General features: G+C 38.7%; 1 protein-coding gene across 3 annotated transcripts in view; it reads left to right on the forward strand.

Moving 5' to 3' along the window:
- The first annotated feature begins 424 nt into the window (after positions 1 to 424).
- SDHAF3 (succinate dehydrogenase complex assembly factor 3) overlaps positions 425 to 27,294 on the forward strand; it is a 32,270-nt gene continuing 5,400 nt past the window's right edge. The window contains exons 1-2 of one of the 3 annotated variants that reach the window (XR_011724197.1): positions 526 to 643; positions 20,407 to 20,500. Coding sequence is in view for 1 of the 3 variants with exons in the window: in XM_071735283.1 (XP_071591384.1) it covers positions 478 to 639 (162 nt within the window). In the remaining 2 variants the exon portion in view is untranslated. Of the gene's footprint in view, positions 644 to 20,406; positions 20,530 to 27,294 lie in introns of all 3 variants that reach the window. The other 2 variants (XR_011724196.1, XM_071735283.1) reach the window with 2 other exon arrangements.

The raw sequence follows: 27,294 nt of genomic DNA on the forward strand, positions 1-27,294 counted from the left end.
GTTTCAGCCCTCCTGCCACGGGCAGGGACACCTTCTACCAGTCCAGGTTTGCTCAAAGCCCCATTCAACCTGGCCTTTCCTACAAAACAAAAATAAAACCAAAACCAAACAAAACAAAAAAACCAGAAACAAAACAACCAAATCCAAAAATCAAACTAAAACCAAACCATCAAAAAACCCAGACAAAAATCCCAAACAAAACCAAAAACAAACAGAAACCCCCAAAACCTCAACCAACCCCAATAAAACCCAAGCAACAAACACTTTCGGAGTATATTCAGCATCGCTTTCTGACAGACAGAATAGAGATTAATTTTCAAGCATTTATGCCCGGGAGCCCCCGCAGCCTCCCACAGTTCTGCTCCGCTCCGCCACCGCGACCCGCCCCGCTCCCTGCCCGCCCCGCAGCTCGGCCCCCTCGCTCCGCCCCCGGTGCGGCCGCCTCCGGGCTCCGCCTGTCCCCGCTCCGCCGCCGCCATGGCGGGCAGCCCGCGGAGCTTGTACCGGCGGATCCTGCTGCTGCACCGGGCGCTGCCGCCCGCCCTGCGGGAGCTGGGGGACCGCTACGTCAAGGAGGAGTTCAGGAAGCACAAGGCCGCCGGGCCCGCCGAGGCCCAGCGCTTCCTCCGGGAATGGGAGGCAAGTGCCCGCCGCTCCGCGGGGGTCCGGCGGGGTGGCTGAGCTGTGGGCCCCTCGAGAGGCTCCGAACCAAGGTTCTCGCTGCCTCCCCGGGCCGGGAGCGGCGGGGCACAGCGGAACGCAGGGAGGCTCAGACGCGGCCCGGGCAGGGCCCGCCTGGGAACGGGCACCGGGCTCTCTCGAGCTGCCCTTTAGCCCTCGGCCGGGCCCTTGGTACCCGCCGTAGCAGCTGGACCTCTGTCAGAGGTTCGAGGAAATGTGTCAGAAAGGGTGACAGAAAGTGTCTGTTGGCTCCTCTGCTCCCAGTCACCTCCGGGGTTGTTGTGCTGGGTGCCTGGCACAGTCCCTTGGAGGGCACGCTCGTTGCACAGTTACAGAATTCCTTGTAATTCTCCATCTCTGGGTATCTCTCAGGGTATCTCTCATGCCTCATTTATGGGTGATTATAACAAGGCACATATAAGTATATGTAACAGAATTATATCAATTATATCCTTATATATAGGTGTATATAAAAATACAGGCACAAAGTTATCTGTATAATTTATAATAATACATCATATAAATGTGTATATATATTTACAGCTGCATACATAGATAATTGTATAATTAGCCAAATACATAGGTGTCAGTATGACACCTGTGTCACCCATGAACTTTTTTGAGTGACCTTTTTTTCAGAGTGTATCCCAAGGAAATGAGTCTGATGTGAACATTGCTTCTCAGCTTACCACAGGCCTTTCCCCTGAACTCAGTCGCTGGTTTTGCCTCAAAGAAAAGCAGATGGTGTACGAGTGATGAGGGTGTAACAAGTTTTCAGGAGCAGCAGATGAGGAAGACTCTTGAGGTGGTTTCTCGAGATTCCTGGACTCCAGCAGGTGCTAGCATGTTAATGGACCACAAAACCACATGGCAGGGGAAGAGGAAAGAGGAAAACTTCTCAATTAGTCTGTGAAAACTCAGAGATAGATCTATAGACAAGCTTTCTAATAGTTTTCATGCTCATTGAACTACTGGTTTGGTAGTATTTTTGAATCTCAAACCTATTTTTCTTTCTGTGGAAGGAAATTGTGTTCTGCTCTGCCTGGAAGCTGGTTAGCAGAGGTAGTGTCCAGTGCCTCCCAGTTTACTGACAGGACATAATGGGGGCAGGTCTGAAACATCCCTTCTATCCGTGGTAGCTGAAATGCCAGGGGGAAAGCAGCTCCCTGGTCTTGCAAGGGGTACCAGGAACCATCAGGGAGAACACTTCTCTGGTATTCCCTTCAGAGGAAAGGACTAAGTGTATTTAATTGCCACCTGCCAACTGATAGATCCTGAAATCGGGAAAATTTGTGTCTACCTCTCAAATGCCTGATGCTATTGTAATTTTCAATTGCCATTTATTTGATATTGCCAAAATGTTTCTGCATCGCTGCTTCCAATTTTAACGTGAGCTAAAAAGACAAGTTACAGGTTGCTATTTTCAGTGCTAGAATCTTCCTGAAAGTAGTTTTAGAAAAGGAAGAAAATGTTTACATTGAAATAGCTGTAGCCATCTCTGTGAAGTAAACAAATAGTGAAATACTTCTCAGTTTTCAAAATGATTTAAAAATAGGGAAAACTGGGGAAAAAAATTAGAGGAATAGAAGTTGAATTTTGAAACCTGACATTTAGTGCTATTAGTTATGATATGTTCAAGGAAAGGAAGCTAATTTAATAACTGTTTTGAGTGTGTGCACATAAAGAACTTTGCAAATATGCCTGTCTTCTAACAAGGTGCTAGGAGATATTAGCACAGTCAGTGTGGCTCTTCTGATTTTTCTGATACTTGTTTTGTTCTGTAATTTTTTCTCCCTCAAGTAATGATCTGTTTCAGCAGTAGAATTTAAATCAGACTTTCACATTTATGGCCTGTGGAACTCTGCCTTTTACAATATGCTATGGTTCCCAGCCCCTTGAAGACCTGAACTAGGTAACTGAGGAGGGTGAACTGTAGATGACTTAGATTAGCTAACAGAGAAAGATGCTCTAATTCATGTTGGAGTCCTCTTTGCATCCTCTGTGGGCAGCAGGATGCTCTTTTAATCACAAATAGGCTGGAGGCCCTAGAATGGTCTTGCAGAACATACCAGTGTACATTCGAAGCTCCCAGTTCTTGAAGAGCATATAAATTACTCAGCAATGCACGAAACTGGCATAATCTAATTCACATATATGAACCATAACTGCTCTTTTTGCTTCATACCTACTTTTATTAAAAACAACCCAATAAAAAAACCAAAAAAAAAAAAAAAAAAAACCAAACCAAAAAACACCTCAAACAAATCACTACATCACCTATCCAGAATTCTATTTCTATTCCCTGTTAAGTTTTAGCCACTTTTTTGGGGGGAAAAAATGCAAACTTACACCTTTGTTAGCAATATTTTGGCATGTTGCACATGTCAAGCACTTTCAGTTCTGATTTCCTTGTTCATTAGGGTAAACCTATACCTTACTATATGCACTTTAGTATTGTCAATATTCACCTTCCACCTAGAAAAGTTCTTCATGTTTTCTGTTGCATTCAGGGTATCTGGTAGAGTGGCATGATGTCTTGTATTACAAAAAAAAAAATTATTTATAATTTCATATTGAAATAGTCTGTCTTAATGTAGATTCACCAAAGGATAAAGATTATGGCTATAATGACTGCATCAATGTTTCTTGACTTTGTTAAGGACTTCAGTATGAAGTGTGATCTTAACAAGCCATCCCATATGGTTTTTGAATGAAAATTTCCAAGCGTGACTTACGTGAACATGAAACTACTTGACTTTTGCTAAAACTCTTTTAGTTTGGTTTTTTTGGGGGATTTTTTTTTTTTTTTTTTGAATAGTCAGACCTTTTCTGTGTACTTTAATATGCTAATTTATAATCTGTGCTTGTGGTATGTTTTCTTGTCCTCCAATTTGATAAGTCTTTGCTAATTGTTTAGTTAATGGGCCTGGTATATTAATTGCCTGATGGTTGTGCTAAATTATTTTTTTTCCCTATGGTATTTAGATAATTCTGATGCAAGGGAGTACCTTGATTGTTTGTCAAAGAAAACAACCTGAGCAAACTCCATTTCTTATGAAACATGCTGAAAAGCTTTAATACTAAGTTCTGTTCTGTGGCTTTTGGGACAAGCCTAAATCTGAGTGTAGGGCTTGAATACTCAGTCTAATTCTGTGACAGGGGTACAGGCATTTTGGATGTCCTTACAGCCCACAAAAGAACAGGTGGAACATTAAAGGGAGATTTCTAAGATTAAGTTTAAAATAAATGGGAGAAAAAGAGGTAAAAAGACTGTTAAACTATATTAACTTAATATGTGGATGATTTGTATAATTTTCCCATAAAGGAGGTGAGAAGGAATACCCTTGTTTGCTGTGCACAGAAATTAAGGGGTTTAGTGTTAGAACACAGCTGGGTAGATGGCTCATGTCCTAAAGCCTAAACTGACCTGTTTGCATTTACAAAATAGGTAAACTGTACTTAGAATATTCTAGGAAGTGTTCTTAAGTAAGGCTGATAGAAATACATTTATATAAAAGTAAACCAATGTAAATCTAATGTTTTTCCTGTCATTGGTGTTGGATCAATGGTTTGTATCTTGAAACTCACTGGAAGGTATAATATACAGTGGGATGTACATTATACAGGCTTTCTTTTTCAGGAGCTATGGTTGTTGAGGTAGATTCAAATCAAGTATATAAAGTATTAATATCTGTTCCTTTCTAATTTCTTAATACTTAATATTTTAATTAAAATAATTGGTACTCATTTACAAGCGGTGGCTGATATAATTAGATTGATAGTGATTATTACCTTGGAATGCTATTGAATTAATGTTGACAGATATAAGTGAATTAGTTCAACAGTCTTCTAAATCAAATGGTAGCTGATGAGAATGCTTATTTAAGAATAGATAATATTAATGTAATATTGATTACTTTATTCCAGCTTACAAGTGATATAATGGAGAATATTCAGCTAAGTAATTTCAGTAATCATTTGTTTTACATCATTTGAGTTAATTTAGTATTTGGCGTGTTTAAAAAGCCTGACCCTGTAGATGGGAAGGTCTGGACTATCTTGAGATGAGCAGAATCATTCTGTAGAATTAAATGACATTTTCTCACATCTAACAGACTCAAATAAATTGCCTTTGAAGTACTTTGGCCACTCTTGACTCTGAAGGCATTTATATAAGCTTTCAAATAAACTGAGGCTGATTTGGGAGCTGGCATCAGCTATTGTATACTTAAAAGAAAGATGACATTTTTTTCATTCCTGGGAACAAATCTAGGAGTTATATTGGTAAAAGTAAGACAGAACTGTGTCACATAGGCTCTGACGAATGGCTTATTTTTTGAGTCAGTGTGGTATCTGATATGATACAAATCATTATCATTCATCAAATTTGTTTTCAAGTGCCCATGTTGCATGCAGTAAGTTTGCTGGGATGATTGTGGGATGGTCTCATGACATTTCCAAGGACACAGTTGTCCAGGTACCTCTTTTTCTGTTTGTGGGTGGATACACTCACAGAATTTTTTGCTTCTGAATTCTTTGGGCTAGTATGATCTTCCTTCCCCTTCTTAACTTGTTTTTAAGCTTCAAGCACCACTCAGAAATACTTTGAGATGTTGAAAGGAGATTTTGAAAAGCAAATAGCCAAAGGAAGTTGGAGGGGTGGAAGAGGAAGCTGTGGCCAGTACTAGAGTCAGACTGGGATGGGAGTAGCATGTGTGGTTTGTCCTTTGTCAGCAAATATATAGGTTGCATAAATCTAAACCTGCTGCTGACTTTCTGTGTTCTGCTCTCAGTTTCAGTGAAGTACATCACATAAGTGATCTTTCTTTGCCTGACAAAGAAATAACTTTTTGAAGTGAAATATGACTTGAAGATTTTTGCCATTTTATGACTTTAATAAAAATTGTGAAATAGGATTTAAGAGCAGTATTTCATTGTAACATTACCGGATATACTGGAATTTGCTTTTAGTAATTTTTCTGGTTATCTGGATGAAAACCTTCTTATTAAGAATAAATTCCTACCAAGACTTTTGTGTTTAGCCCCCACTTAGGATGTTCACTGTAAGAACTAAATTGGAGACAATTTCCTCTCTTTTCTTTGATATTTCTCAAAAGGCAGGAAAGAATTTCTTACTTTTCTGAGAGCCATGGAGTTGTGGCTTACAAATTTAAGTATGGGAGCTGGGTATAACCAGCCACAGGAAATCAACCAGCTGCTCTGACCTGGCATTCCTGGTGGCCTGCTTTGCTCTAAGACTTGAAGTCTGCCTCTATAAGATGGTTGGTTTTGCCTTGCTTGGTGCATCCATGCTTTGGTGAGTTGCCTGAACGAGCATTCATGTGCAATTGTCCTTTTGACCAAAAAAAAAAAAAAAAGGCAAACGTTGACCACATGGATCCCTATGGCAAAGTTTCCAGTGCTCCCTCAAATTTGCTTTTATAAGCAGGAGCTGGCACCTGGATCTCTTCCACAGAGAGTCCAGGAGGTCTGGAGCTTTCTCATGTGGAGAGACTTAGAATAACCTAGTGGCTACCTGCTGCCTTGTGTCTGGTGGTCACTGGTCATGAGAAGGGTACTTCTTGTCTGGAGACCAGTGTCATTTGCTTTCAGATTTTTCTGTCCACTGCTAGGGCCGGTGATTTTTTAATTTTATTTTATTATTTGTTTTAAATTTTATTTTTTGTTTGTTTGGGATTACTTGTGTGTATATATTGGTGTGGGATACTATTTGATTAACTGCTTTCTTTTAACTGTGCTTGTAAATACACTGCATTATTTTGACCTATTTCAAAACTGATGTGGTCTAGCACTGAAGAAAAATAAGACTTAAAGGAAAATGTGAGATTTTGTTTTAGACCTTCACTGCATTTTCCAAATTCAAAATTTCATAAGGTTTGGCATCAGTACTCTCTATGCTTCTGTTGTGTCACTGTGCCAATTTTCTCAGTATTACCATATCTGTGATTACCTGTAGTTAGATGGCTGTCCTGATAACTGCCTGCCTGCTAATTGACATTTTCATTTACAACTGTTTTGACACAGCATGATATAATACCTGAGTCACTGGGGTCACATCACACAGTAATACCAGTTGCTTGCATATATCACTCACCTCAGGTTTTAACACATTGCTTGGTAAATTCCACAAAAGTGATGGAACTTTGTATAAATATGTGGTGTGCAAAGAGGCTTAAAATTTTTACATGACTTGATCATTGTGTATATTTGTAAAGTATATAGCATGGTTTATATTTAAAGTGTGGCATTAATTAAATTTCAACTGAAATTTATTGGCAGAGTATAGTGATTTTTATTACTTATAACTTAGACTGAGAGTCAAGTGATGTAGAAGTGGGGTGAGTATTGAGTAGCACTGGCTTGGGAAATGGCATATTTGTGTTAAAACTCAGATCTGAAGACACTGTAGATTTCTTGTGTGTATGCCTGCTCATGGATACTTGCCCAGTGAGTACAGGTTTGTGACAGCCTTCCTGTCATTAGACCTCTAAATAAGAAAATAGGAATGGTCAGACACGGTGGAAGCAGAAGTAGCAGTGAAGCATTTTGAGTTGTCAGTTTAAAAGGTAATTCAGGTTTCCATCTAGTGGTGGTATGAAATTCTGATCAAGCTCTACAAGGCACAGCACATGCATAACCATGCTAGCTAACATACCATAGTACTTGTGTTGAAACCTTAAAAGCCTTTATTATGTGTAAGTTATATATATAACAGCACATAATTCTCAGGGCCTCTGGATTTTTTTAAGCTAGAGCTGTAATGATCAGGAGTCCAGTATTTTGCCTGCATGCATTCAGTTCCCTTAGTACTCTTTAAATCTATATTATCTTATTTGTTGCATATTATCCTGACTCAGCTTTTTCAGTGTTCCTTGACAGCAATTTCAAAAGGCTTAAGTCAGTACAGGTTATTAGAATGAAAACTGGTGTTTTATATAAAAGTTGCCTTTAAGTTGTATGCATGTGAGTGTGAGTCTTGTTATATTTCTTGTTTCCTCTTAGACTTAAAAAAAAAAGGAAAGAGGAGATGACTATTCTGATTGCATTGATATTCCAGCACTGTCTATTTTTTTTATTTGAAGTACTGGACAGTGGAATTTAGAGTACCTTACCTGGCTAGGTTTTCAAAAGAAGATAGTATACAGGTAACTGATACACAAATCTTTTGAACTTTGTGTTATTTTAAGGCAATGTAGTGGGTCAAACAGACAAACTGTGTCTGAATTGCAGTTTAAAATTTATAAGGATTTCTGCTTGTTTGTATTTTATTGACATCTTCTAACATTTGTTTGGTACTTGTGTGAATATTGTCAGCTTGTAGTGTTTTGTAAGCATAGTAGGTTTTACTGTGTTTTCAGTGCATTTCCACTGTCAACACCATAAACACTGCCAACTTTCCACAAGTGCTGTCAAGTGCCATATTTTGTAATTACTGCAATAATATTATAAGTGCTGTAATTGCACATACTGTACAGATGTGCTTTTCTGTCCTGTGTAGACACAAAATTAGTATTTTCTGCTAGTTAAAATGGAATCTGGAGCACATCTGAATAGTTGTATTAGAATGTGGGGTTTTTTTCCTTTTTTCAGCATAATGTGAGGTGTCTGCACAAGTGGCATTATATAAATTAGAGGATTTTTAAAGCCCCAGATGTGTGTATCCCATCTGAGCTATACTTAGGAGACACCAATGTGTTTGTGCCCATTGAGGGATGAAGGCTTTTTTACGTAGTTCATTAAAGTCATTTAATCAAATATGTTTTTGCAAGGAGCTAAACCTCAGATTTTTACTTCATAGCAGAATCTTTATCAATCTTCATGCTTGTTTTAGCTGTCTTTTGTAATGCCAAGACCTTTGGATGGTTTAACACTGAAACAGTTTTTCTGTACCAGCCATACACCTTCTAATTGTTGTCCTGCTGTTTATGCAACTTGCTCCTGGGAATACACTGAGCAGAAATTTTGTGCTAAAATATTTTTATTTCTGTGCCTCAAAGATGCTAACTTCAAACTGTATTTTTTGAAGATTATGATTTGGAAGATTTATTCAATCATATTGTCAGATCAAATGTTTGAATTTATAGGTTTTTAAAGGTGCTTTCTAGAACTAATGTTAATGAGGTATTTCTAATGAAATGTTCACTGTACTAAAACTAAGTTAGAAGTGACACTAGCAGTGGAGTTACAGAGTGTTGGTTTTTAGGCTTAGTGGTATGTGGGAATCCTGAGTCCTCTTAATGTGCTTATTTTTTATTGTTTCAGGAATGTTAGTGAGAGACAGAGCAGACTGAGATGAAAGAGAGCATGATGCATATTTTTTTCCCTTGCAGTAGCTAACTGAATCTGTGGAATACCTCCTAAATGGATCTTTCAAGACTGTCCAGCAACTGATCCTTAAAATGTAGATGCAGTATTTCCTTGCTCCATTGGAATTCCTGAATGATGTAAAATGGATGCAGAAGTTTATTTTATTCTTCTTCCTGAACTATTCTATTCTATTCTATTCTATTCTATTCTATTCTATTCTATTCTATTCTATTCTATTCTATTCTATTCTATTCTATTCTATTCTATTCTATTCTATTCTATTCTATTCTATTCTATTCTATTCTATTCTATTCTATTCCATTCCATTCCATTCCATTCCATTCCATTCCATTCCATTCCATTCCATTCCATTCCATTCCATTCCATTCCATTCCATTCCATTCCATTCCATTCCATTCATTAGTGGAAATTAACAGATCATTAGGTCACTGCAACATTCTTTTTTTTTTTCTTTATTTCTTTTCCCAGTCTGAACCAGAAGAAGCCTGGTGAGAGGGTTTGAACTTGATCCCCCATCACCATTACATGCTGTTTGATGTATATGCAGTCTGTATCGAGGCAGGACTTCATATTACATCAACAGTCTTCAGAACTTCATCACTTTCAGACGTCTCTAAAGCCCTCGCGTTGTCTGATTACTGATTTTTCACCCGATAAGAGGTACCCCTCATAAGATCGCGGTTTTTGAAATGTCCACAAGATGGCAGCAAATACTTAAATTGAGAAGGCTTGTTCCTGTACTAGGAACAAGTAGGATATTGAATTTTCTAATATAAACCAGGATTTTCAGAGAATTGTTGAATTATTTATTAAAATACATACTGAGAATTGTATCCTGGACAATTGCTGAACATACTGCTGGACATTTTGAGGAGACTTCTTAATTAAAAAAATCTACTATGGTTTCCACTTGGTTTAGCCATAATGTTTTCATAATGTGCTTTCTGGTTTTGATTTGCATTGGGGTAGTTTGCTAAACCCATAGCAAAATGCAGCAGCTACCTCAGTACTTTGCAGTGTTTAGTATGGATACCCTTTGATATTCTACCAGGAAAAGACACCTACAACACTTTCTTATCCATCCAAGTGTTGCCTTGGTACTTCTGGTTTACCATAGATGCTGAAGTTTGCTTTTCTGAAGCCTATTTTTGGTTTTCTTTGTTGGAGGAATATATCTGATATCTTTGCAAAGAGATCTCGTATATTTCTGTTCACATTTCCTTCTCTAGAGTGCTGGTTTCTCCTTTTATGATGATTTTTACTCAAATTGCTTTTCACAACTAGATTTGTGAGTCAAACCTGTGATGGAGAACCAGCCCAAGATAAACACCCTGCACTAGCCTCCACGATATTAAAAAAAAAAAATAAATCCTGATCACATTATAGGAACTTTGATTGCCAGCTGTTGACTACATTTTTCAACAGATACTGGCATGGTAAAAGTCCCTTTTTTCCTGCAGTTGGAAAGTTCTTGGAATTCTTCTGTCTGTTTCTCATAGTCCTGTGATTGAACAGTCCAATGTGATGAGTTTGCTTCGTTCATTCCTCTTAAGCTTTTTTCTTGCAGATTTATCAGCTCAAATACTTTTTCTTCCTGTACTCCATAGTAGATGTATATTTTGACACACTGTGTAGTGTTTTGTTCTTTATTTTGCCCCATTCCAATCTTTCTTTCCAAGTTCTCATCTTACAATCTAGATCTGTAAATTTCCAGCAAGTGTTTTTGGCCAAGTGTAACAGTCCCTCCATCAGTGATCATACCTGGGCTAGGTCTTGGTCTCTGCACTGAGGTGTGCAGAGCAGCTCCCAGGTTTCCACCTGTAGGGTCTAATGTTTTGGGGCTAGAAGGGGGTTGGGCAGTGCTGTGACCAGGTCCCCAGGGGAGTGATGAGGACACCAAGGTGAGCTTTTTAACATCAATACAGTGAGTCATTGTAAGAATTTATTTACAAGATCCCTGATATGAAGGGTTCTAATTAAATGACAAACATGTATTATGTCCTTCACAGTTTATAAGGATGAGATCTTGTGTAGCTATGGGGTTTTTTTTCATTAGTTCTGCCACTTCCTGACTAGTGAAAAGAAAGTTTTTAGGCAGCACTAGCAATGTAATTCTGGTTCACGGCCAATTCAGTACCATCACTAGAGCTGAAAGGAGTTACATTGATAAGAAAAACATCATTATCCTGTCAGTCAGGAAACAAGTGAAAGTTGCTTTGTGAATAATTTGAAGTCTGATTTTCCATCTTTTTATTGGTAAATTTGATCTTTGTGGAGTACCTGTCTGCCAGCAGATGCCACTTCTCAGTAACAGACCAGTTTCCCAAACTTGACCAGACAGAGGAAAGTAGTTGGGATAGACCTTTTTTTCTAGAAACATTGGTGGCAGTTGGCCTGGGATTGTCTTTTGTTTTGCTTGATAAGAACCTATGCTATAAACAATTAAATAGTTATTCTTTACAATTCATCTATTGCAAGTTTTGTTTCCTGTTGATGGATTAAACCCTGGGGCTGGAAAAAATGGCAGTACAGAGAATAAGATGCCTTTGTTCTTCAAAGATTTGCACAGAACAGTATTTTTGTTGAATGGAGGATGACCCAGACACCTTTATTACTGAGGAAGCTTCATTACGGAAGGATTTTGGATGCTGAACAGGATGAATCAGAAGCCCAAATCTTAATGACTCGGAATAACACAAATCCTTATAAAACCTTTAGACATATTGAAAAACAGCTGGCCAAGTTCTGAGTTCATCTGCCAAGAAAGAAGCTGTGCAGTGAAAACAGACAAGGGGATCCTGGAAAAGAATTTTTTGTTGCTTGCCATTCTAAATTCTGGAAAGACATTATCCTGTCCTGGCACATGAATAATGTCATGTTGCTGTCTCCAATCTTTAAATAACCATCTTTTTGATAGCTGATGTTTTGGATGTGCCTTAGTAGACATCTGCAGTAGAAGAATATTTTGATTATTGCTAAATACAGCTGGACCAGCAGGCCCTGGGCTGAGGTGATGGGTGCCACCTTTTCAGCTCCAACACCTTCTATCTGTATGGATCCAATCTGCCAGTGCTGGAAGGTTTCCTGGCATGGGTAATGAGTGGAGGATTTTTAACACACATCCACCTTTTTGTGTAGTTCTAAATAGTTTAGTGTTATGTTCCTGGTGGGAGATCTGTTAACTTTCCCCCCTTACATAAAAATAACATGGACCACTTCCTCCTTGCTGGTGGGAAACCTCTGATGATCATAGAATACTCGTGGTAGGAAAAGACCTTCAAGAGCATTGAGTCCAAATGATCTAGGGATGCCTTTTGTACCCTGAAGAATTAACTGTGAAAAAAACCCATCTGTGCCAATATCATTGCAGTCCTCCATGTTTCCTGACAACGGGCTCCTTTAAGTTGTAGTTTGGTTGCTGTAGTTTGGATTTTGCTAGAAAGGCAATCAGAGAATGTGAAGGATCTGAGCAGACTGTATTTCAGTTTAGATACAGCCCTTGCCTGTTTGCTGGTCCTTGCTGCTGCTGGTTTTACAAAATTGATAGCTCTTGTTTTTCTGGAAAAGCACTGATTTTAAGATTAAAAAGTTTTGTTTTGCTTTGTTTTTTAAAAATTAATATTCTGCGACTGTGTTATTAAATCAGTATAAAATTATTCATTTAAACAAACAACAAATGAAAACCAACATGTTTTAATTATTATATGTTTTTCCAGTGGTAAAGTTTAATTTCTGTGGTAATTCAGGTTTTTCTGAATTGAAAAATATAAAGGGATGCTTAAAAATGTTCTAGTATAGTGGAGAATAACAGAACATTTAAAATGGAAAGATTAAGTTGGAAGGTCAGCACTGACAACTAAATATTCTTCTCTTGGTTTTATATTTTCTGATTTCACATAAATAGATATTAAGATGTTTTGTACGAAATGGGAAAAATGGAAGTATTATTTCTGAACTGTTCTGAGTGATGTGTTCATCGAGAAGCAGAGAGTGACATTTTGTGTGTCTAGCTTGAAAACACTGGATAATTTTTTACCAGCATTTGTTTAATAGTTACATTGCCAATAACCTTTTTTCATAAAGGGTAATAAGGAATTAGTCAGGGTTTTGGGCACCAAGCTGGTAGCATCAGTCTCAAAAATATGGAAAATTTTCCCTTTTTTTCTGTCATAGATAATGTTGATAAGTCCTTTAGGTTGGAAGATGGCTAGTTCATTGGTGATGCCAGTAGAAGGGCAAGAAGTGACACTTTCAATATGAAGTATGTTGGACAAAAAACCCATCTTTCCAACAAACTGCAGTTTGTAACACTGTTGGCCAAAACAGAGGCAGAAGTCTGGAGGGTCTCTCTTAAATGCTTTGTTGTTTTCTAAATTGACATACATCCAATTTTCAAACTCTGTGATTGAAAGTATGCCTGATTTTGCAGTCAGTGGCCTTCCTGAAGACCAATGGGTATTTTTTTGCAACATACTCTATGGAGAACAAACTTGAGGAATCTTGTGGCCATAGTGTTATTAATATTTGGAAGGTATTTCTTCTATTAATAAAATAAACATGTACACCAGTGTATTTTTCATAGTAGTAGAATTTAACATTTGCAAATAGTAGACATTTGTATTTTGCTTAAGGAAGTAAAATTCTTTTTTTGTTATATGCAATACAGCACAGCTTTAGCCAATAACTTTTATCTAAACTTCTTACAAGTATTGCTTATTGGTAAAATGGGAAACTAGATAGACAAGGAGAACAGAAGAAAGAAAATAGTGGATTTTTAAAAGTAGAATTAAGGTGAGGCATTGCTGTACAATAGTAAAAAGGAAAATAGTATGGATTAATGTGCCCACTGATCTCAAGCTATTGCTTACCTTGCTAGTGTGGAGAGCTTGCTGCAGATGATAGAATCATAGAATTGGCTGGGTTGGAAGGGGTCTCAGAGATCATCAAGTGTAGAGAGAACCACAGGTCCTCAGGTGTCGCCAATAATGAACTGGGAGCTCAAGCCCAGGTGTGCCCACTAATTAGGGCCTGCCCCAGCCAGAAATGGGCGGGGCTGAAGGGCAAGATAAAAGGCATGCTCCCAGGAGTCAGAAGGGAGAAGAAGAAGTCAAGAGATGAAGATGCCTGAGGAGAGGGACGGTTAGAGACCCCCGGAGAAGAACCGTCCCCGAGAGAAGGCTCGCCACAACAATCAAGTCCAACCCTTGATCCACTACCGCTGCAGTTACCAGACCATGGCACTGGGTGCCACATCCAGTCTCTTTTTAAATATCTCCAGGGATGGAGAATCCACCACTTCCCGGGGCAGCCCATTCCAATGCTTGATCACCCTCTCAGTAAAGAAATTCTTTCTAATATCCAACCTAAACCTCCCCTGGCACAACTTGAGACTGTGCCCTCTTGTCTTGCTGAGAGTTGCCTGGGAAAAGAGACCAATCCCCACCTGGCTACACCCTCCTTTCAGGGAGTTGTAGAGAGTGATGAGGTCTCCTCTGAGCCTCCTCTTCTCCAGGCTAAAAAGCCCCAGCTCCCTCAGCCTCTCCTCATAGGATCTGTGCTCGAGCACATGATGATGTTCCTTCCTTTCAGCTCTTTTGCTGAAGTATGAAGGCAAACGTTATTCATGGATCAGATTATTTGGTTAAGACAAAGGAGTCTGAATTTTGCAACTGAAGAGCTTAAGCATTTATGTGTTTGGATTGAAGCAACCCTGTGTATTACTTGTGTTAATTCTACTTGAAAACACAGCTAAAGCCCATCCCTTTCAGTCAATGCCCTCTGCTGTCCAGAGACTTCACAAGGTGAGTGATAACGTTTTGGAAAAAACCCATCCCAATACTAAAACTGCACACCACAGAGTAGATTCTAAGCCCAAACCAAGCAGTGTGTGAAATAAGCATTTGACTTGGGAATTCACCTTTTTCAGAGTGTGGTGGGATCTGTTAGTTTGCCTGCTTGGCCCCAATGCTGTCGGGCTAAGGCTGTGCCTGTATTGCTGCTGGCAGCTGGTGGTGTAGCAGCCTCTGTCCCTGCTGTCAAACTCTTACCCTCCGAAGCAGGGTGGCCACATCCAAACTGCCTGCTGGCTGTGGTTCCTGGCTGTGGCAGCTCACTAGCCTGGGTATTGTTACTCTTCATCAAAACCTGTGCCAGGGACCATGGCACCAACCTCTCGGGGTAGGTGGTTGATGTCTGGTACCTTCTCAAAGGGTTCCCTGGTGCTGTTTAAAGCAATTACTGCAAACAGACCTCTGACTCCTCTGCTATCAAGTGCAAGTGCTCTTTTTTTTTTTTTTTTTTCCTCTGCTGTTTTCTTTCTCTTTAATCAACTATTACATTTCACCAATTTTCTCCAAATCAAGAGTAGTCATCTCTGGAACCTGTGTGAGTATCTGATCCATCTAAGAAACAAATTATGAACTCTAGTGCTGTTATGTTGCTGGTCTGGTAAAATAAGGGGAGACTTTATGAAATTGCGTGTCAAAGATGGGCATTGTGTCTGTGCAGCAGTAATTGAATGTTCTGCTCTGAATAGGTGGAAAATACATTCCTGGAAGTGAAAAAAAACAACAAACCCTTACTGTCTTTCAAGCCAAGAGGGATTGCCAGACATGTGTCATGTAACTCTGCATCCTAGATCTGAAAACTGTAATTTGAATACAGCTATTTCTTTAAAATTTCATTTCTGCTTTAATTTGATGAGAGCATTCACTGGTATTAACCCTTTCAGTGACCTCTTGAGAGCATACTTCAGCTGGTTTTACTTGCTCTTTGCATTGATAAAGCAAATACACACTTTCTCATCATTCCCTCTTCTGAGTCTTCCCATTCTTCTCATCAACGTATTTCTGAAATGTCATGGGCCAAGTTTAAACTCTCATGTGTCACAGCAGATAAAACTATACACCTGTAAAGCTCATTGCCTGCAGTGCTGGAAGGAGGTTGTTGTGTGTGTGTGTGAGGGAAGAGCAGCTCAAAGAAGCCTGGTTAAACTTGCTTGGATAGTGATGGGTGTAGAGAAACTCCTGAGTTTCCTGAAAAAACTAGAGCCTGATTTGGTGAACTGGTATCTTTAAGATAGATTGTATGTAAATTTTGTTTGGATACTTTTTTGGTTGGTGTTGCATTATGTGAATTTGGATTCAAGTGGACAGGAGGTTTTCTTCTTTTCACTTGCATATTGTAGAAAAAAAGCTTCAATGACTGTTCAGTTTAGTAAGGAAAATAATAAATGCAGTATTTTTTTCCAAGAAACAGCTGCCAATGAAACCTTCTGTTTGTTACAGAAGAGTTAGGTGGAAACCAGTGTATTCATGCATTCAGTAAAAGCTTGTGTTCTGATACAGTTTGAATGAATCAGCTGATTATTGACTGATGACAATGTTCTGTTACTGATCCCTGAGTCATGGGAACTTGTCTGTCTTAGTGAAATTTGTATGTGGTTTAGTTGTTTTAATACATTTACCTTGTGGAGAGCAAAGAACTGGTTGTTATAGTACAGTATATTCAGTCCTGGAACATAAAAAAAAAAATCTTTAAATCTGGTAATCCTCAAAATATAATGCCAGAAATTCTCAGTAACCTGAGATGAGTATTTAAAATATTTTTTTACTTAGGGATGGTCATTAAAATGTAACTTGGACTAATCTGGGATTTTTAATGAGTAGGGTAAAATTTTTAGTGGGTAGAGCAGAGGTAGCCTGGAAGGGCTTGTCTGGAAGGGATGTCTGGACCCTTGTACTCAGCAGGGCCATCTTAGATCAGGTTACCTGGGGCCTCGTCCAGCCACAAATCCTTGTGATTTTTGCTGTTTGGTGTAGAGAATGTGGAGAAAAAATTTAACCTACTGTATAATTTTCAAATTTTAGCTGAGGAAGTTCCCGAAGTTTCTGGTGTTCAAGCAAAACTAATTACAATGATAAAAGTAAGAAAGTTGTAATTTAAACCAGCATTCACAACTAAATGGTACTGAAATACTAGTAAAAATGGTACTGAATAGTAGTGTTAACAGAGTACCTTGAAAAGATGTGAGCACTGACAGATGTTGGTATCCCTTGTGGGGTGTAAGACCACTTGTTTTTTCAGTTCAAGAGTGATATGTCCTGAAGAACTGCAAATCATACTGTGTTGGATTTTGCTTAAGAATTTGTTTAGTTTTTATATAAATGTAACTTAAGTAGGTGTGATGTTGACTGTGTTTACATTGCAACACTATGTTTAATATGTTTTAGTTTAGGTTATCTGGTTTTATATTGAGATACAAGTCAGCCATATGAATTATAAATGGGCTAATGTGTTAGACAGCATGAAGCATAACTGCTACAGAAAGATGGCAATAAGGGCTTGGAAACCAGTATTATACTGGTGTGAATACTATCAATGTCATTATTACTTTTTACTGTATTGTTTGTAATGAATTGTGCACATATTTGCACAAATACACACTTCTAATGCTCTTTAACAAGTATAGGTAGGAATAAATCAAGTGTATGAGTTTGTCCAGATTTTTAATTTGAAAATCAATTTTATGATACCCAAAAGACTTAGTTCCAGCCTTTCATGGCATTACAGTTTTAGGATGCATTAGCTAGAATTGCTATCTAACAATGCTTCAAATGGAATTTATTTAGTATTCTACCAGAAAGCATCCAACAGTGTGTAATGGATTTAATTGCAGCATGAATGAGCACTTTGAAATTTTTTTATTTGGCTTTGTCTTTTTTTTTTTTTCCACCTTCAGATGTTCAATTCTGTTGTTTGAGATGAAGTTCTCAGGACCTCTTGTACTATTTAGCATATCCCATTTGTTTATTAAAGCTTTTGGTATAGTGATGCACCTATTGCTGGCAAGTTACCAAGTTACTTACCAAAGGTTTCCTTTCTTGTGAGAAATGGGACTTTTTTGTTTGTTTTGTTTGCTTTCATTGTGACAAGCTTGCTTGTAGGCAGCATTTTTGAGGGAAGATCAGGTCCTAAAGATATTTCAAATAGGTATGATAATTTTGACAGCAGTATTGGCAGAACTTTTGCAGGGAAATTCTCCTCCCATCTGCTGAAACAAAGCATTGCTAATCTGGTTTCTGCAAGGGAAAATGCTTTGCAGAGCTGTTATTTGTAAAATCACTGGCAGTTGACTGAAGATGAGGGTATGGTTTGTTTGTTTTTCTCATAAATAAATACTTTAGAGTACAAATGTTCCCATTGCTTCTCCCCATCGGTGTATGGTCTTGTTTTCGGTGTTTTCCTCTCTTAAGAAATTAAAAATTCATGTTAAAATGTTATGTTTTGACATAGAGAAGATACATTATATTTTATTCTGGTTTTCTAGGGCAGCACTCAAAGGCTAGTCCTACACTGACTTTCTGCTGGGCTTTCTGCTTGAATTCACTGTAGTGCTCATGCCTATGGGTCAGAGGTCTCCAGGGATTCCCTGAGGGGAAGAAGGGCAAGGATGGTCAGAATACCAAAGTGATGCCTGGCCACGGCCTTGGGACCAGCCCATGGGTCAGGACACCAAAGTGATGCCTGGCCATGGCCTTGGGACCAACCCATGGGTCAGGACACCAAAGTGATGCCTGGCCATGGCCTTGGGACCAACCCATGGGTCAGGACACCAAAGTGATGCCTGGCCATGGCCTTGGGACCAACCCATGGGTCAGGACACCAAAGTGATGCCTGGCCATGGCCTTGGGACCAACCCATGGGTCAGGACACCAAAGTGATGCCTGGCCATGGCCTTGGGACCAACCCATGGGTCAGGACACCAAAGTGATGCCTGGCCATGGCCTTGGGACCAACCCATGGGTCAGGACACCAAAGTGATGCCTGGCCACGGCCTTGGGACCAGCCCATGGGTCAGGACACCAAAGTGATGCCTGGCCATGGCCTTGGGACCAACCCATGGGTCAGGACACCAAAGTGATGCCTGGCCATGGCCTTGGGACCAACCCATGGGTCAGGACACCAAAGTGATGCCTGGCCATGGCCTTGGGACCAACCCATGCAGATGCTTCAATGTCTAAGCCCTTAGGGACAGCTCAGCAAGCAGCCCATAAGTGGGGTTGGTGTAAACAGCTGTTCCACTCTGCCCATCCTTTCTGTGGTAGGAATGGGACCTGTGCTGGGATGGTAGAAGAACCCTTGCAAATCTCATGCCTTCCTGTGTATGGCCAGTGCTCAAAGCTGTCATCTGCTGCATCTGCATGCTGTGCTCACCTGCTGCATCTCCACGATGCTGGTGAGTGGGAGGAGGTCTCTTCCCATCATTAAACAGATTTATTTTGATTAGTCTAAGCTCTTCTCTGCAGTGGTGGCTTCAAAAATGCAATGGGATTGATGATTCTTGGAGGATTTTTATCCTCCTCATTTTGCAAACATACTTGTTTTTCAGAGGTATATGAAAAATTCTGCAGGACAGTAAAATGTGCACATATTCATCTCTCCCTTAGGGCTGAAATAAAATCCTGCTCATGAAGACCCCACAATTAGCATCAATGTGTTTCAAGGATAAGTATTGCTGTGTGGTGGGTGATGTAAATGTTGTTTAAGATTATTCTGCTGGTGTCATCAGGCAACTTATTTGAGAGTTATTTTCTAGTTACTGTCTTGGCCTAACTCTGTAGTGAAACCTATGACTAAACTAAACAGCATAGCTTAATTGAGAGTTGAGCTTAAATAGGTAGCTCTGAAAGTCATCTTGCTAAAAGTCATCACATTATGGAGAGTGAGGCAAGAAATCATCCTCTTTCTCATGTAACTGCTTACTTGGGGGCAGATGCACATAAGACTTTCATGTTTTTCTTGGCTAGCAAGAAAAAAATCATAAAGATGTATAAAGGACTCAAAAAAAATTCCAGGTTTCTTGGTCATACCGCATTGCATTGCTTTAAACAAGGTCAGAGTAATTTTAAAGCATATTTAAAAAGTAATTTTAGAGTATATGTAAGCTGAGATAATTCCTTGGTGTTAAAGTCTTGAAACACAAATGAAACCTCTTGAGTAGTTTGAGTATTGTCTGACTGGTAAAATCTTTGAGGTAACCTATTTATTCACATCATCAGTAGACAGATGATTTTTCTGCAGATTTTTCTAGAACCTATTAGTCAGGTTGACAACTCTTCCTGATCATATCCAGTAGAAAAAGGGCTTTTTTCTTAATGCAGCATAAACAAACAATGCAGCAGTTTGACATTGACACTGATGATAAAAGTATCATTGTATTCCTGTGGTGAGAGCATCTGAGCAGATGCAGATTTGCCACACTAAAATGATTAAATGGTACCACTTTACTCAGGGCATAGGTGGTTTATCTCAGGGGGTTTTGACATGCAAGTAGAACTAACATGCTGCATTTTCCATTCCATATCTTCTATACAGGCTGCTTATGCTCCAAGTGGTGATGCTTTACCCATAGCTGAAGATGATGGCACTTGTCTCTGAGCAGCTGGGAGACTGGCAGCCACAACACAGAGTTAAGCCAGCTTGACCAGTCTTTACATGGTGCATTTGTATTATTTGTAGTTCTGAAGATTTGCCTTGACGTTTTCCTGGGTTTTTTTCCTTTTTCTTTCTTTTTTTTTTTTTTTCCCCATTCTTTAAAAAATACTTTCCTTTAAATTACTGGGGTAAGTTAACTTCTATTCCAACTCATATGTATATTTGCTTGGGACTAGACAGCATATGGTTGCACTGAGAAAAAGGAGAGGTTCTAGGTGAGTGAGAATTTTTAGGAATAAGTTGGGCAGTCTGGAGTTTTGTTGCAAGAGCTTAAGTTTTTTATAATGGAATGTTCATTTCCAAATGAAGTATGTACAACTCTAAGCTATTGACTAGATTTCCATTCCTTTATTACTTTTCTATCCTGTTTCCCATGTCATTTGCTAGTTCAAAGCAAGACCTCTGTATTAGTTGGAAACAAAAAAGAAGAAATAGAACAAGGTTAGGTGAGTTAATTTTGAAGTATTTATTATATAGATATTACACAAGAATGTGTTCAGACTTGAATTCGATATATATTTGATCTCCCTAAGAACAGTACAAAATATTTTAGAGTTTTTCAGAAATGCTTTCAAATTAGTTGTGTCTGAAGTACTTTACTGAAGTTGGAAAGTTATCTATCAGAGCACTGAATTTTTCTTCTTCCTTTTGTACTTAATCCTCCAGTCTTCTGTGACAGCCCAGCCTGTACTTGCTGCATTGTGACAGACACTATAAAAATCTTCTTAAATGTCAGAGCCATTGGATAAAGGGATAAATAGATAGTGACTCGAAGATGATTACAGGTTTTGGGTTTTTCAGATTGGGGCGCTCTGACATCATCAGTAGAGATGCATTATCCTTTCTAGCAGCTCTTGGACACACTGGTGACGCATTTGTGTTCCTCACTTAACTTCTGTGACTACTTCTGAAGTAGGTCAGAGATTGTTTGTATGACAATCTGCAAGCTAAATCCCCTGTGATATGTATATCTGTAGGCTTTAGATCTTTTTGACCTTAAGAAACTGCCAGAAATTTTTAGAGTTATGTTTAGAATGGGAGCTTTTAATTACTCTGACCTTTTTTCATCTGTACCATCTTATCAGAGGACTTCCTGGCTTCATATATATCACAGTATTTTAGGAAACTGAAACAGAATAGGGAATCCACTGTTGTAATTCTGAGAACAATAAAACTAAAGAAGATGGAAATGCTGTGATTTGTTCTATTGCTTGAAGGATATGAAAGAATTTTTAAACAATTTATATTATTAACCATTTGACAGAGATGTTCTTACATGTATACAACATGTATGTCTGGTCTAAGACTTGAACATCAATTAGCATATTTTGCTGCAGCAGTAAGAACTTTAAAAATTTGTGCTGGGTGTGAGTTAATCTTTTTTGCCTTTCATTAAGTACTGTGAAGTAGGTGTTAACTGCAGTAACAAGCTTTCTTTACTATAGAGTGAGTTTGCAAATATAAAAGAGTGTTTGTTGTCTTCAGGAAAAGGTCAGTTACATCAGTATGCATTTATTTTCATAGTGATGCTGTATTGCTGCTATTTAAAATCAAGAAGGATTGAATTATAACCAAATTTTTGTAGTAAAATATCTCGAGTTATTGGTATAGAGTAGAAGTTTGTCTCCCCTGTTACTAGAGGGACTCATCTAAAGCTGGCCAAGAAAATCAGCCTTTGACTTATTATTTTCTGTTGTAAAATTTGCTTTCCTGTATTAGAGCTCTATCTATTGTATTGGAATAGGAAATGTAGAATATGTTCACTTAAAACTGGGTAAGTTTCTGTCTGTTTATCTTAAGGGATGGACCTGACTTTTAAACTGATGACTTTCTGGTCTGTTTATTAAATATTACTCATGCTTTTTACTTAATTCGTTCAAGAACATTATTTTTCTACAGATCCATTAAAGTAAAAAATTTAGTGTACCCTGATCAGAAGGGTTATTTGGTGTCAGTGAAATCAATGCAAGATGCCTGTTAGTGGCTTAAATTTTTGTTCATACTTGCGGTTTTCTTTGTTACAGTGTTAAGGTTTTGGCTGTAGTGAGCATGTAGCAATATGAGTAATGGAAAAATGAGAATACTGAGTCTCTTTTGCATGTTTATGTGTGTTTAAAATGCTTCATTGGGTATAAATTGAGTAGAAGAAAATACATGAAAAGTCTTCTATGTCATCATCTGGGATATGTAATCCTTTGCCTATTCTTGGTTAGTATCTAGCAGTCTGGAAAGTAATGTGGTTGTCTTGGAAACAGGCTATATTTTTCTTTCTGAATATCTAGATGTGAACTCATTGTCTTCTTTGAAAATCTGGAAGTTACATTTCTGAAAGCAATAACCACAAATTTAAGATATTTGTCCTCTATTTAAAGAATTGACTCAGTAGGCTGTAAGTGATGTTTGCATTGTGGGATTTAATTATAGTTGTGTGATTATGTTGCTAAAACAGTCTTCAGGTTTTTCTTAGGTAGAATATCTACTTAGTGTTGATATTTCTCTGGGAATTACCTGCAGTGAAGCACTTTGCCAAGATTTCCTACCCTAATATTTAAATACAAATATTACACTATAACTGATGCATTTAGGAAGTTAAGTTCCTAAAAATTAAGTGATGCTGTTACTTCCAGTATTTCCCCTTGCTATGCTTCAAAATAACTTCATGTGACAAAACCTTGATTTTTCTATGAAATTGTGGCATAATATTTGCCAGACAAACCACCAACAGGAGGCAGAAGTACTCAGCACAGCCTTTTCTTAGCTGAAGAGCTGCCCTGCAGAGCATAAAATGTCAAAGCAAAATAGAAACTGAGTCAAGAAATAACCATCTTTCAGATTGCTGAGGATTTGTTAGGATTTGTTTGAAAATACAAAGCAGTGAGTCTTGAAAGAAGTTTAACTTTTCTGGTCTGTAGCTTATTTGTCCAGTCACAGGAGTATTAAAGAGTTTCTTTTTAGTGACGATGCACTCTCATCATAACTTTTACAGATAAAAGGTCAGACAATAATTTTCCATGTTTTGTTCTTAGATCGTTAACTATATTATACTCTAATGGGGTTTTAAGATATTTATCTACCAAGTATTTTGTCTCCAATTTAAAAGCCTCTGAAACACTGATACTTACTTCAGAGAAGAATGTTTTTGTTCTTTCTCTTATAAAGCAAGCTTTTTTGGGTGGAGCTCATGCTTTGAATCATACAGCCTGTCCAATGGAGAGGGACCATCATAGGACTTTGTTGAGCTGGTTGAACCCATTCACTTGACCATCTCTTTTGTTCTGTGTCCCATCTCTTTGTCCTGCCCTATTTCTTGAACTCTATCTACATTTCAAATTGATCTGTGTTTTCAGAACTGAACTGATTCAGACTGAATCGGTCGTTTTATTTTTTTTCTAAATGTTTTTCCTTCAAATACGTTCTGATTTTTTTTTTTCTTCTTCCTTATAATGAGCCCAAGCTTTCTATTTAAGGCCTGAGATGAAGCTTATTAACCTAAGTGGAGAGGATCTTTGAGACTATGGTTGTTACCAGTGGTGCAAAAAAGCTTTTAGTGACCTAGATTTTGGCCCCGATGTACAGTACCACATAAGTATTGTGCATCCAGAAAGAAATAATCACAGCTTGTTTTTCCACTAATGACAGTGAAGCCAGTGATGCTCTGTAATGTTGTTGTGCTCAAGTTTAGACTTAATAGCATTGATATGTATTTACCTTGACGGTTAGGCCTCAAAGTCCCACTTTCACCTCCAATTATGATCTCATAAGTCTTAAATGAAAAAAGGACATTAAAATAACATGTTACTTAGGCTATAAACAAAGCTGAGTTAGGCCTTGAGCTTTTTTCACATTCCTCAAAATAAATGTAATTTCTTCTGGTTTAACGATATTAGTAAACTGTGTTCAAAAACAGTCATCCATTTATACCTTCCTGATCAAATAATATTTCTCCATGATGGTTAATAAGTATTATATAATTATATTCCCTGGCTCCATTTTAGCTGAACAATTTTTCATTCTCTCCCCCCAGACTGCAAACCAAGCAACCATAAACCAACCCCCTTATACAGCAGCAGTTCTGTATAGTTGCAGTGTGTGCATCATTATGTTATTGTGATCACTACCCTGAAAATTTGTGTGATAATGGCATATTCTAGCATCCTTCCTGAATCTCCCAGGAGAACATTATATTGTTAGAGTTCTCGTGGCTTTTTCTTGTAGATTAACTTTTAAAAAACTTGGACGTTTTCTGATTATTCCCATTCTTTATGATCCAGTTACTTTGTCCTGGAGAGGAATGGTGGAGCAGAGGGTGGAAGCAAGGACATGTAGCCTGAGCAGCCAGGGACCAGGGTTGGAAAGCTAAAGCTCTGATGGAATTAAATCTGGTCAGGGATGCCAAGGGCAACAAGAAAAACTTTTTTAGGTACATCAGCAACAAAGGAATGCTAGGAAAAGTGTGGGCCCTCTCCAGAAAGATACAGAGGAGCCCTGGTTATCTGGGATATGGTGTTTCCCATAGTAAAATGTAAAGTCCCATAGTATTTTCAGAAAGATTAGAGGATCATCTTTGGGGCTTTTGTAGTATACAATAACAGTTCGTTTGTGAAGTCAGGAATTAGTAACACTCACCCTACATCATTCAGGGTTTTGGCAGGAGCCAGAAGTGTTAAGGCAGAGCTGCACGTTCATGTGAGTTCGTTCTCACTTATAGTTTCCTTTAGGTTGCTGTTACTGCTGGTGCTCAGGTGATTTAAATTACAGAAGAGAAAGGGTTGCTTTCACCTTCTGTCAAGACTTGTAGCAGGATCTGGACATCCTTATTCCTTAGGGGTCCTCTGCTGTGCTGGGTATAGAATCACAGAAAGTTAGGGGCTAGAAGGGACCTCAAAAGGTCATCTAGTCCAACCCCCCCTGCCAAAGCAGGGTCACCTATAGCAGGTCACACAGGAACATATTAAAAAAATACATAAAATTAGTTTCTGCCCCATGAGACCATAACATCCTAGTAGCAGCAGCAGAATTTGAAATGCAATTTGAAGTTGACTTCAGGGAGCAAGGAGGGTGGCCTGTAAGGCCACGCTTGGATTTTGGTGTCACTCTGAGAAAATGAGTTTGAAATAATTTGATAGCATTTTTTCAGTGCCTGACTGTGCCCTGTTTGTTCAACATGTCTCAGAGCAGTGGCTTCTGATCTGGCCCAGATAGTGTTTTTTGATCAGCATTATCATTAATTTGACTGCAGGTGGAGAGAATTTTGATATAGGTGACTACATCAGCTTTATGCTTTTAACAGCTTATAACATATAAAGGATATTAAAAGTTTAGACCTTTTTAAAGGCAAAATCAGGCAACAAAGTGAATCACACTGCTGACTGGCACAATTATTCTGACCTTTCCTGTCTAAATGAATGACAGTCTTTCAGAGAGCTTTGGAGTTGTCATCTAAAATGTAGTGTTCTACATGTAGGAGGACACCAAAGAAAGTATAAATTGTGATCACCATTCTTCCCAATGAAACCCATTTAATCTTATGATAAAATAAAAAATGTCTGTTGGCATTTTGTGGTTCCATATGAGATAAATGCACGATCTATCAGCATGCACTGGACCAGGTAGGAGACTGTGCTGTGACACTCAGGGAACAAAGCTTTTCATTGTGTGGCTTTGCTTTTATTTTTTTTATTTAATCCTTTCTCAACTTTGAAAACCAGGCAGACACCCTTTCTGTAATGCGTGAGGTATTTTAAAACCTCAAATGTCACTCACCCCTTTGGCATTTTGATGAATTTATGCATTCTGTGAATGCTTACGAATTAGAGAGCAGAAGAAAACCATACATTCACTTTAGTTAGTGGATTTAAATAAAAAATCCTGTGGTTATCGATTACAGCAAATACCTGCTGTGTTTTTGTAGAAATCCATTAGAAGTTCAAGTATTTAATCATGTCAGAATTTTAAAGAGAGCCTAGTGGCCCTTTTCAGCTTGACACACGATCTGTGAGCAGAACCAGCATCTCTAAGGAGCACATTCAGGGTGAGGCATCAGCCTCTGCATTAATGACATGGAGAGGCTCGGGGTGTCTCTGCAGTTGTAATTCTGTTGGCAGTGTGGGGACATGGCCAGTCTGCACCTTGGGCTGCTGCCCTCCTTTCAGACTGGGACAGATACTGGGAGGGTGTCTGTGGTGTGGATGGCCAGCATGCTGCATTTGGATACTGGATAAATCAGTGTATTTTTTATGTTAAATGGTTAGGAGAGGCTGTCCCGACTTGGATTTGATTCTGGTCCTCTTAGTTTCTGTCTGCAGTCAAAGGCTTTTACCATTCAGCTCACAGTTTGGGTTTTTTGTTTGTTTGTTTTCATGTAGGCACCCAGCAAGTGTAGAGCTGGTGCAGGCAGGGGATCACTGCAGTAAGAGCTACTTACAAAGAAGCAACCAACCTAAAAAACCTGAGGCTGTTAGAGGTTGTTCCTGGTTGACCTCCTGCACTTGACCATCCATGTGATGCAGGAGAGCACCAGTGTCCCTCTGCCATCCTTGTGCATGCTGGGCACAGCTCTGTGAGGCTTCAACTTTACTGATCATCTGTTTTGTGTCTCCTGTCTCTGCTTCTCTGAGAAGAATGAGAACTATAAATGGAATAAGATGCCCTTGAAAAATCTGCCAGGGATTTTTGTCATGATTGACAAAGGAGTTTGGTTGTCTTTGGAAGATGCAGCTATACATAAAATAAAATCAAATGCAGAAGCAAAGGAATTTTGCTCGTTTG

This window comes from Heliangelus exortis, chromosome 2 (genome assembly GCF_036169615.1).
Source record: "Heliangelus exortis chromosome 2, bHelExo1.hap1, whole genome shotgun sequence".
NCBI classification, from domain to species: Eukaryota; Metazoa; Chordata; class Aves; order Apodiformes; family Trochilidae; genus Heliangelus; species Heliangelus exortis.